Source organism: Arachis duranensis, chromosome 8 (assembly GCF_000817695.3).
Source record: "Arachis duranensis cultivar V14167 chromosome 8, aradu.V14167.gnm2.J7QH, whole genome shotgun sequence".
In the NCBI taxonomy this organism is placed as follows: Eukaryota; Viridiplantae; Streptophyta; class Magnoliopsida; order Fabales; family Fabaceae; genus Arachis; species Arachis duranensis.
Window position 1 is genome coordinate 8837906 of NC_029779.3, and position 13093 is coordinate 8850998.

General features: G+C 34.4%; 1 protein-coding gene across 1 annotated transcript in view; it reads left to right on the top strand.

Annotated features, from left to right (window-relative positions):
- Positions 1–1522, top strand: part of LOC107460579 (stearoyl-[acyl-carrier-protein] 9-desaturase 6, chloroplastic) — a 3651-nt gene extending 2129 nt beyond the window's left edge. The window contains exon 3 of the mRNA XM_016078946.3: positions 781–1522. Within this exon, the coding sequence (XP_015934432.3) occupies positions 781–1353 (573 nt within the window). The 3' untranslated portion in view covers positions 1354–1522. The remainder of the gene's footprint in view (positions 1–780) is intronic.
- The last annotated feature ends 11571 nt before the right edge of the window (positions 1523–13093 follow it).

The window sequence follows — 13093 nt, forward strand, 5'->3', positions numbered from 1 at the left end:
ATTTATAGTTTTTAAAAATTAAAAATATTTTTTTCGAAAGAATATTTTTTATAATTAACTTATATTTATTAAAATAAAAATATAATATAAATTTATATATTAATCAATAAATATACTTTTATATTTATATATTTATTACACTTTTTATAAATTTTAAAAATTATTTACTAAATATAATTATTATTGCTTATACTTACTAAAAATATTTTTTACTTTTTAGTTCAATTTAATTTACTAAATATAGATAATATAATTTAAAAAAATAACTTTAATAAACTACTCTCCAAATAATTAAAAACTTTAGGAAACTGGTCTCTTTACAACACCAATGATTTTAGCCATATTATAGGCATATATGATATTAACTAATTAATTCCCCACCTTACCTTTGGTGATGGGATGTTAATGGAGTATTTTCAAAATTGGTAATGCATGGTAGAGGGACAAAAAACAATAAACTCAAATAGTGTAATTAAACTTATTTTATTTAGTATTACTTTATTATAGAGTATATTATATAAAATAAAAAATATTTTTTAGCTAATATTTTTTAGTTATTAAATATTTCCTTTTTAAAGTTGTCTTTTCCAAAGTCTAATTGGTTTTCAAAACGTAATTACTTTTATTGTACAAATTGGTCTTCCCTTAGCCCCTTATTAGTTAGTGCCTGTCTACTTCATTTTGCAGCATCGTTTTCATTCTTGAAACTTCTACATTACATCAAAATTATTTTTCAAAATGCATTATTTACATTTTAATAATTAATTTGTTCCGGTATAGGATTGGAAAACTGACAACAATCCGTACATGGGATTTGTGTACACATCATTTCAAGAACGAGCCACTTTCATTTCACATGGCAACACGGCTCGACTTGCCAAAGAGAACGGCGATCCAGTGCTTGCACGAATATGCGGCACCATTGCTGCAGACGAAAAGCGCCATGAGAATGCATACCAAAGGATTGTCGAGAAGCTTCTAGAAGTGGACCCCAGTGTGACAATGCTGGCAATATCAAATATGTTGCGTAAAAATATCACAATGCCAGCACACTTGATGCACGATGGGAGGGATCCACACCTCTTTGATCACTTCTCTGCAGTGGCACAACGACTTGGTGTATACACAGCCGCTGATTATGCTGACATTTTGGAGTTCTTGATCCAACGGTGGGAATTAGAGAAGATACAGGGATTAACGAGTGAGGGAAGGCGTGCACAGGATTTTGTGTGTGGCCTTTCACCTAGAATTAGAAGGTTACAAGAACGCGTAGATAAAAGAGCACGTAAAATGGAGCCACAGGGTGTCAAATTTAGTTGGATCTTCAATAAAGAGGTGCCCTTGCTGGTATAAAAAATAAACAAATTTTTGCATTTTAGAATTGATTTTGGTGAAATTTATTTCATCAAAATTGATTTTAGTTAAAGAGTGATTCTAATTAATAAAGTACTATATCTATGTCAATGTCAATTTTGTTGTATTACTATTATTACTACATGTCAGTTAAATGATGAAAGATAAACTCTGCCTCTATCACTTCTTTTTCATATTTTCTTGTAGGATGTTTGGTTTGCGATTTGGACAAATCGATTTTTTAGAAAAAAAAAATTAGAAAAAGTCTAAGGCACCAGTTATTTTTTTATTTTCTGGCCAGTATTTAACTATTAAAATAAAAATGAGCGATTTTTTATTATTAGATGTAATTTCACACCATTAAAAATACTATTAATGGCCAATTGATAGTTACAAAACACCAAAATTACTAATTCTCTATCATTCTTCAAAAAAATATCTAAACTAATTATACATAAAATATTTGGTTCAGTGTGGTTTGGCTTTTTATATGAGACCAACTGAACTAAATTAATCCAATTAAAATTAGATCGATTTGGTTTGATTTTTCAATTTTTAAATTAATTCTAAAATTTTTTATCTTATATATAATTTCACAAATGTTCTCTTTCACTTCTCTCTTTCCTGTATTTACATTGAACTAACAATATCTATGATTCCATGTTATTAACCAATTCAAAAATTAATAAAAAAATGATTAATTTTTAATCAATTAATTTGTTATATTTGTAAAAATTGTTAATTTTTTACATGACTATGTTTTAAATTTTTTGAGACTAGACAATCTTCCTTCTTTCACATTCTATTCTTTTCCCATTTCATTTATTATTGTAAGTCTAAGCTACTCAAGTTGGTTCAATTGCACAATCTTTTTTAAGAATTGTAATTTCTCCTGGCATGCGGATATCCGCAAAAATTTACCTGGCGGGAAATAAATATGGTGAAAGAAAATTTCGTGGGTGGCGGATACGGATACCTGTCTAATAAATGGGGCGGAGATAGGGGAAGAGATACCCGCCCTGTGGGTACCTGTATAATACTCGCGAATATGAAATTACATACCCTTATATATATTAAGTTAAAAATCTAATCTTTTACCCTAGATCTTAGCCTCACTTTCTCATTCAGTATATTCATTCTCTTCTTCACCCAACAGTCTCAGCTAGTCACCTCCTTCTTCCTCTGCCTACAATTGTTGCTTCTTTTCTCCAATAATAGTGTTGCTGCTGTTTTTCTCCCGCCTTGCCACCTTGCCAACCACTCCAAGGTTCTCTACGTCTCTGCCGCTCACAAGCCTCATTGTTGGTCACCGTCACCTTCACTCATTCACACCATAAATCACCGCCCGCTCACTCACTGTCTCACCTCATCGTCGTTGTGTCCTGCATCGTGCTTGTTCAACAGCGCCGTTGCCTCCTGCTCCATGCTCGTTAATCATTGTCGCATCTTCCTAATCGGTCTACCTCGCTATTGTCGCCTCCAGCAGAATCATCACCATAAATCACCGCCCGCTCACTCACTGTCTCACCTCATCGTCGTTGTGTCCTGCATCGTGCTTGTTCAACAGCGCCGTTGCCTCCTGCTCCATGCTCGTTAATCATTGTCGCATCTTCCTAATCGGTCTACCTCGCTATTGTCGCCTCCAGCAGAATCATCACCGCCACCACCAGCGTCGTCGTCGCCTCCAACAACTTCTTCGCCACTCATCATCGCTGCCTCCTGCAGCCTCATCGTCGCCACCGCATCAATAAGTCCCTTCCTCTGATTAGTTTCTTTTGAGTTTTTTTTCAATATTTGGGGTTTAGGGTTTGTTTTATGTTTGAAATTGTTTAAAATTGTTAATCTTCTGAGTTTGTATTTTTATTTGTGCAATTGTTATTGGATTTTTGTTTTAGAATTTAGGATTTGTTCAATTGTTAATTTTATGTGTTTGAAATTGTTAATTTTCTAAATTGTTGTTAATTTTTCTGAATTTGGATCTTTGTTTGTACAATTGTTGTTAATTTTTCTGAATTTGGATCTTTGTTTGTACAATTGTTGTTGAATTTGAATATCTGCTTGTACAATTTGTAAAATCCGCAGATATCCACGGATATCCAGGTCCCCAACGGACGGGGGGCATGTCTCCATCCCCATGAGATCCGTTGCCATCCCAAATCTTCTTGGCTAGTGTATCTTGAAAATTACCTTACTCAAAGAAATAAAATCAAAACAGAGAATAAAAATCTAACAATCCTCAACCAAAAAATCAGAACCAACAACCCTAAACTTGTAAACCAAAATATACAAATAGAATTGAAAATCATTAATCAGAATCAATGCTAAACCCCCAAATCAAAATAGAACAAAAAATTCAGAATTAAAAAACAAAATCAGAATCAACAACTCAACCATAGAATTAAGAACAACCCAACCAATTGGATGGTAATCAGTGGCTAAGAGAAGGGGATGAATCTTGACCTCACTTTTAACTTGCTTGTAACTTAGCTTTTTGTAGAGAGAATACAGGAGATGCTTTATTTTTGTCTCTTGACATGGTAGGAACTAGAACAAAGTTACTTAAAGATAAGTGATAGTGAAACGTTGCTGAGTAGAGAAATTAGGAGACACTTTATATTAATCTCCTAAGTAATAGAACCAGTAAAAAGTGATACACAAATGTATCCTGATTTGGCTACCTAGTGCAATGAAGCCTACATATAGTCTCCATCACAACAGTGATAGAATTTTACTATTTTTCAACCAATCACAATCACCAAGTTTTTCTAGGATATACCCAATCCTATCTGGGACAAGTCTAGATTTTAACCCAATCTGCACTTGACTAGGAATCACCCTAGCTTTCAACTACAAAATGCTAACCCAACTTGTAAGAAAATCCTCTCAAGATCATGACACAAAATAGAAATACAAACAAATTATTTTGAAATAACTTAGCTTTTTCTCCAAGTCTAGCTTTCCGCCTTTTTCACTCATTGGATTTTTCTTACAAACCTCACCATGTTTGCATGTTTTCTAATCAAATTTAGACAAACTAAACTGAGAAAAAGAATTACAAAATGAGAACCATGAAGGAGAAGAAAAAGAACAGCTCAGGGAGATATAGGAACCGAAACCAGTGCTCTATCTCTCTTGCTTCAATCCTTGGTCGTTCACCCCCATTATAGAGAAATGAAGTTTCCATGGCTTGAGGCATCTTCAAACATGGTTCGTCTTCTTCTCCAACAATCAGAATTAGCAGCGGCATTCTTGGCCGTGGATGAACCACTGAGCACTTTTGACTTCACTATCTTCATAGTTGCTTGAAGGGTGTTCGGAGCTTAGAGGATTTTTTCACGGTTTCTTGGTGAAGCACAAATGGAGAAACCACCTTTTTGTGATCCTCTGTTGCGTTGAAATTTTTCCTCTATTGTAGCCTTTTTACTTTCCCTTTCTTGCTTAAAAATGGAAGCTGGCTTTTCGTTCTTCTATCTTGCCCTAGCTCTAGATATTTCCACTTTCTTCTTTCTTGATTCAGAGATTGATGTGATTAGAAAGAAAAAGTGAAGGGAGAGAAGAGAGTTTGGTTGTTCAATGAAAGTGAAAAAAAATTCAAGTGAATTGAAGTTTAAGTTTAAGAGTGTTAGGATTTGGTTGTGGATCACCATGTTGGGCTTGAAGTGGATATGGGCTCACTTTCTTTCTTTTCTCTCATATGGTTCAGCAACTTCTAATAGAACAAAGTTTGATTATGTTTAATATGATGATGGGCTGGTGTACGTGTGTGTGTGCCGCTTAGTGGGCCACTTTTTCATGCTTCTTGGGCCACTGTTATTTAATTAGAATTTTGCACACTAAACAAAATATATCGCACAACCGATTTGATAATCATCCCATATTTAGTCATCACTTTAAACATGGTTTGTTTTCTATACCCAACAATCTCTCCCTTGATGACAAATATTATTAAAATAAATTGAAAGAAAAAGAGAGTAGATTTGAGAAACTTTTCTTTGATGTTTCATTTGATATTCAGCTCCCCCTTTCCTTTGATCTTTAAGCTCCCCCTGAATGTTTGCATTTTGTATCCTAATACCAACAAGCTATTCATAGAAAAATATGCCAAACATTCAATGATTTTCAAAGTTTTCATTTACCAACCTTGAAACATTACACAAACAAAGCTAGTCTAGATATGTTTTAAAACTCAAGCTGCAAATTTAGGTGCAAATCAAATTCATAAACAATAACTTCACTTATCATTTATCACATCTTAAAACAGTAAATTTCCATAAGTTCAAATCAAAGGTAGCTGAGGCAGCTAATTTTGCATTGCAGCTAATGTCAATTCATTTTCTTCATTTTCCTTTCTCCCCCTTTCGTTATCAAGGAGGAAAACTTGCAAGAGTCAGATCAATTAAGCATGTGAATCAATAGCAATAAACTATAGCTATTATAGTTATTATAAAAAAGTATTAAAACAATGTTCAGAAAGCTGAAAAACAGCAAAGTAGAGTGTTAATTAGAACCAGAAATAACAACAAACTATTAATCTCTTAGTAGCTGTAGGAGACAAATACTAAGCATTAGAATCTTCATCCTCGATGCCCAAGGTTTCTTCTTCTTGCTCAGACAATACTTGATCTTGATCCAGCAAGTCAAGGTCCTTTAGAAGTACTTCAACTCTGTCTTGAGACTTCAGCAAGGATTTCTCATTTTGGAGAGAAAGTCTCCAAGATTGTTTGTTGGACTAGACCATTTGTTTGGTCATATTAACAAACTCTTGAAGTACATCTTTAACTACTCCATTGATCAAGTATTTGTGAGAGCTAGAGGTGCCAGCAACCGAATGAGAAGGGAGACTTTCGTCTTCAGTTTCTTTCATATCTAGATCCTTAATGGCCTTAGAGCTTTTTTCTTTGGTTGGCTTCACTGCACCACCACTCTTAAGTGATAAAATTTTGTTCTCTACGGCTTCATTGCTTAAATCAACAAAAAAATGCTCAAAGACATGAGTTAAAAATATTCCATATGGGAGTGAGACATTTTTGTCACTGGTTACACAGTCAATCATGTGACGTATCATGAGATATGTAAATGAGATTGGAGCAAGATTGAGGATAGCATAAAGAACTAATGTATCACAAATGGTGACCCTTTGATATGATCCACTTTGAGGCAGGATAATGTGAGTTATGATGGAGTGAACCTGGGTTCTTACAGGACCTAAAGCTCTGTAAGTGGGAGTCAAGCCATCCACGAGAGAGAAATTTTCACATATGTTAGCCAGAGCATCCTTATGTGATATGCCCAGATTATTGTTCTATTTACTTGATACAAAGGTTTTAACCCCAATATCATCATAATTAAGAGCTTTACAAAAGAATTTTTTGTTCAAAATGATTTGACAGCCCTTAACATGTGAGTGAATATCTCCATCATGATACAATATATTTGCATAAAATTTTCTAACCAAGTTAGGATATACAGGATTTTGGATTGTGAAGATATTTTTCTATTTTAATAGATAAAAATTATCTTTAAAGTCTATATCCTTATCAACCAAGGCATTCAAGTCAACGACATAGGATGAACACAGATGACGTTTTGAGATAACCTCTTTGTGAAACTTAAGGTTCATGCAAGATGAAAAATAATGAGGATCATAGTGAGAATGGGAATGTTTTTCAAAGTGAGATTTGAAATCAAGAGAATCAAGATTAGGAAGTTCTGTGATAGATTGAAGGGAAGGTTTTGTAGTACCTTTGAAAGGACGACTAGATAGTGCTGAGCGTCCAGAGGGATGAGAGGATGAGCGAGGAGGAGGAGATGGCTGGCGTTCCTCGTCTGTCATTGGTATTTTTCCTTTAGCTGCTTTGGCTCGAGATGAACCAGCCTCCTGTTGTGCAGATGAGGGTTTGGGATTGGTAGACTTAGTTCTCGCCATAGAAGTCGGTGGTTGAGAGGAATGTGAGAAAGATGAGTGTGAATGAATATGTATGTGAGTGTGAGACTGAAGCCTGAAAGGAAAAGGGTTACGAGAAGGGTGATAAGAACTTGTGTCTCTACGAGTAGCCACTTTCTTTCTCATTATAAAGAAGAAAAAGATAAAAAGGAGAGAGAATGTGATGGTGTGGAATAGTGGGAAGGAGAGAAATTTTCTTGATTGAAAAACCACCTTAAATGCAAAAAGAATTTCTTTGAAAATTTAAACTATTAAAATAGGATTCCAGGGATTTAAAAATCTAAAGACATAAGTTTTTGAAGTGACTATTCATGATTATTTAAAATGTAAATGACAAATTTAACTTAATGCAAAATAAAATAAAATCATAAAATCCCTTTTTTTAAGTTGATTATCAAAACCAGTATGAGGCCCATTTTATTAAACAAAACCCTTTTCACATAGGCCCAACGGTGGTGTCAAGGAAACATACTAGGCCACCATGGATTAGTTTCACGTTTAGACCCATAAAAATGTACAATGCTTTGTTTGAGCCTCACGGAACACAGAGAAAATTATCATCTACCCAGTTTTGTCTCTATGCAACCTGAGGGACAAAAACAACCAGAAAACCTTTTAGACACAATTAACCCAAAGACTCAGCGTCAACCATTCCTAGTACAGTTCTCAATTTACAAAACCTATCTTCACACAAAGATTTAGTGAAGATATCAGCCAATTGATCCTCTGATTTTACAAATTGAATATCAATAGTTCCTTTTTGCACATGTTCTCTAATAGAGTGAAATCTAATTTCAATATGCTTCTTGAGGGTAGAACAGGGTTTTTTGAAATATTTATGGCACTCAAGTTATCACACAATAAGGGGATGCTATTGACTTACAATTTGTAATCGGCAAGCTGAATTTTGAGCTAAATTAACTGAGAACAACAAGAGGATGCTTAGATATATTTAGCCTTAGATGTTGACAAAGCAACACTAGCTTACTTTTTGCTCGACCAAGCGTTCAAGGATTGTCCAATAAAGCAACAAATCCCTGAAGTGCTTCTTCTATCCATATGATCAACCAAAAAATCTGTATCACAATATCTAACTACACAGAACTCATCAGTTTTTGGATACCACAGACCAAGATTAGACGTGCCTTTGATATATCTAATGATCTATTTTACAACAGAAAGATGTGATTCTTTAGGGTGAGATTGAAATCTAGAACACACACCCACACTTTGAACAATGTCTGATCTAGAGGATGTTAGATGCATGAGTAATTCGATCATTCCTCTATACTGAGTTTCATCAATCTCTTTCATCCTTGTCAAGTTTAGTATTTGGATGCATTGGTGTATTCATTGATTTGAAGTTCTCTAACCCGAATTTCTTTACTAACTCTTTGGCATATTTACCTTGGTAGACAAAGATTCCTCTAGGAGTTTGTTTAATTTGGAGTCCAAGAAACAATGTGAGTTCTCCTATAAAACTCATATCAAACTCACTAGTCATTAGTTTTTCAAATTCTTCACATAAGATTTCATTTGCCGATCCAAATACAATGTCATCTACATACACTTGGACAAGTACGAAATGATCATTAGATTCTTTAATAAAGAGAGTAGTATCCGTAGTACCCATTTGAAGACCGTTTTGCAACAAGAAAGAGCTTAGCCTTTCATACAAGCTCTTGGAGCTTGTCTCAAACCATAAAGAGCTTTTGAAAGTTTAAAAATATGGTTCGGAGACTTATATTTTCAAAACCAGGGGGTTGAGCTACGTACACTTCTCTATCAATAAAGCCATTTAAAAAGGCACACTTAACATCCATTTAAAATAGTTTAAATTTTTTATAGGTAGCATAGGCAAGCAATAATCCTATTGCTTTCATTCTAGCCACCGGAGTAAATGACTTATCAAAGTCAATGTCCTCTTCTTGATCATACCCTTGTACTACCAATCTTGCTTTATTTTGAACCACACCACCATTCTCACCCAATTTGTTTCTAAAGATCCATTTGGTGCCGGTTACCTTCTTACCATTTAGGTAAGGCACTAGAGTCCAAACTTTATTCTTTTCAAATTGGTTCATTTCTTCTTTTATTGACTTAATCCATGATGGATCTTCAAGAGCTTCCTTCACATTTTGAGGCTCCAATTGAGATAAGAGAGCAAAGTTGCTAAGTTCGACTCTCTTTCTACTTGAGGATCTAGTGGTGACTCCTTGGGATGGATTTCTAATGATGAATTCATGTGGATAGTTGGTGCGATAATTTATAACCCACAAACTAACCAGCAAGTGCACCGGGTCGTATCAAGTAATACCTCAGGTGAGTGAGGGTCGATCCCACGAAGATTGATGGATTAAGCAACAATGGTTGATTAATTGGTTTAGTTAGGCAAGCAAAAAATAGTTTTGAGATGTTCAAAAGGTTTTAAGTTGAAAACAAAATATAGGAGAAAACAGTTAAGGCTTCAGAGTTCTAATTTCCAGATCGACTTTTCTTATTAACTATTTTAATCATGCAAGATTTAATTCATGGCAAACTATATGTGACTAGACCCTAATTCCTTAAACCTTTCTAGTCTCCTCTAAAATTCACTAACTGCCAATTTCTTGGTCAATTAATTCCAATTAGAAACTGCATGATCAAATTCCAGTTTACATGCTACAAAAATTCTAATTATCCAAAAATAAGAGGATTATATGTCACGTATCCCGTTAGATCTAGAAAATTAAAATTTAGGAGAAATTATTTTCAAACTGTTGTTCAAGTAAAGACCTTTTCCAAGTTATACAAGAACTCAATTAGAACATGGGTTATACTTCCGTTCCACCCAAATTCATAAAATAAAGAACGAAAACAATTCTTGAAATATAAATCAAACATGAATTAAACTAGAAAAATAATAGTATCAATCCATACAATAGACAGAGCTCCTAACCTTAACAGTGGAGGTTTAGTTGCTCATGATTGGGAGAGAAAATAAGGATTCAGGTAAAATGTACTGAGTTCCAATTTGATGGAATGAATAAGTTAACTAATGGAATCCTCCTTTTATATCTAATCCTAATAAATTTAAATCTTAATTTTTAAAACTAAATAATATCTTTTCCTCTTTTAAAATAAAATTAAATTTAAATCAGAATTAATTATGGCAATCAGCAAGTCTTCAATTGATGGATGGGGACCACTTGATTCCTTCACTTTGCAGTCTCTGATATGTATTTTCTGGGCTGAAAACTGGATCAAAAGCAGCCCAAAAATTGTCCCCAGTATTTTCTGTATTTTCTCCATGTGGCGCATGTCACGCATACGTGTCGATGGTCTTTTTCGCGTGTCACGCGTACGCGTCAAGTACGCGCACACGTCGCTGTGCAAATCTTCAAATCACGCGTACGTGTCAGCCACGCGCACACGTCGCTCCTCGCTGGTTTTCTCCTTTAATTTTTGTGCTGTAGAAACTCCATCAAGTCCAGCTGAATGCTACCTAAAATAAACAGAATTACACAAGACTCAAAGTAGCATCCATAGTGGCTAAAAGATAATTAATTTTTGATTAAACTCAACAATTTAAGTTCAAATTCACTAGCAAAAGGTAAGAAAGATGCTCACGCATCAATAGTTTTTTAAGAACTTCCATTCCTTGGGCCTTTGTGATGAAGCTTCAATTTGATCTTGATTTTGTTCTGCAGTGTGCACATTTCCAGAATCTCCAGCTTCTGTAGGAGACAAAATAAAATTGTCTCCTGACTTTTGATTGGCAGAGACAGAGCTAACATTTTCCACAGTGGGAACTGATTTATCCTTTCCTTGATCTTTTTGAGAATTTGATTCATCTATAGTTCTTGCATCATCTTCTACTTTATCTATGGCCACAATTTTGCCTTTTTCATTGTCACCGAAAGACACAAATCCTCCATCATATTTATCAAGCTTGATGAAGAAAGTAGAATTTCTAGTCATATGCCTAGAACATCCACTGTCCATGTACCACATGTCATCCTTCTTCTTGGATGCTAGACAAAACTGCACAAAGCTCTTAAGTGTCCTTAGGTATCCAAATCTTTTTGGATCCTTTAATGTTAAACCACCTTCGCTGACCAAGTGCATTGTATTTGCCAACTATTTTGAAAACTCTATCACCAATTTTTCTCTCAACAATAAAATATTGAATAAGAAAATGATCATTTTATTACATATGTGACAGAATTTTTTAGGTTGTTATTTTTTGAGGAGATTTGGATTTTGAAATCTTGTGTCTTTAAAAGTGGATGCCATATTTTCAAATTGTGAACTTTTAAAAACAGATTTTGATCTTTCACAATAACCCAAACCTGCCTTTTCATAAAGAGGTCTTTGACTAGCTAACAATTTATCCAAGTTTTCAGAGCTTTGGACAAATTTATCTAGATCTTGTTTTAGAATTTTAACCTCTTTATGCAACCTTTCATTTTCTTCAAAACAATTTAGATATGAAATAACAAAGTTCTGCTTATCACAACTACTGAGTTTAGTCTTAAGTCGCTTGTTTTCCTCAACAAGATCAACAATGGTTTCGGCTTCGCTCAGTTTTTCTGTGAGAAAAGTATTTTTAGCTTTTAATATGTCATTTTCAGATTGAAGTTCATGACATTGGTTCAAAAAACTTCTTAATTTTTTAGTGAGGTGATCAATCATAAGATGAAGGTCTTCATTGAAAGGTTCACTACAAATTATCTCATCAGGCTGGCTGTGGTCAGCCATAAGGTAGGCTTGAGTGCCGTTGTCTGAATCTTTATCTTCATCTAAATCATTCTTCAGATCTTCCCAAGAGGCCATAAGTCCTTTCTTTTTTTCTTTTCTGGAAGTGTCTTCTTTTTTCAACTTTGGACAGTCGTACTTGTAGTGTTCTGCTTCCTTACGGTTGTGACAAATGACCTTGCTTAAGTCCTTCTTTGATCCTTCTTAGTTTCATTATTCTCGTGAGTTTTCTAGCAAAAAAACACAAACTCGTCATCTGAAAAACTATCACTGGATTTATCATCCAATGACTTAGCACATGATTTGAGAGGAACTCCTTTCTTTTTTGTGTCATTTTTTAAGTGAGTGATTTCATAAGCAAGTAGTTTTTTTCTTAGCTCATCATAAGTCATTTGACTAATGGTACTGCTCTCAGATATGACAGTAACTTTAATTTTCCACTCTTGTGTTAGACTTCTTAGGACCTTTCTCACTAGCACATATTCAGAGCATATAATTCTCATAGCATCTAAGCCATTAATAATGATGAAAAATCTTTCAAACATGTCATCAATGGATTTTCCTTCCTTCATAGAGAACATCTCGTATTCTTTACACAGCATGTCGATCTTGGTTTGCTTGACTTGAATAGTTTCTTCGTATGTGACTTGGAATTTATCCCAAATCTCCTTTGCTGTTTTGCATTTTGAAAATTTTCGGTATTCTTTGAAACTAATTGCACAGTTTAGCATGTTGACAGCCTTGGCATTAAGTTTCACCTTCTTTTTGTCATCTTCGTTTCATTCATCTTTGGTTTTGGGAGAGACAACTCCATCATCACCAGTTTTGATGGGAATTTGGGGACCATTCATGATAATCTTTCACAGGTTGTAGTCCACTGACTGAATAAAGATCTTTATTCTTTCTTTCGAATAGTTGTAATTTTTATCCATTGAAGAATAGAGGTCTATTATTGGACTGCCCCTCTGTCCATGTGTAAGTCACTAGGTTTGAACCACCGTTGCTAGCCATAAGGATCTTTTCTCCAAGCTCTGATACCAATTGACTATAATCAATGGC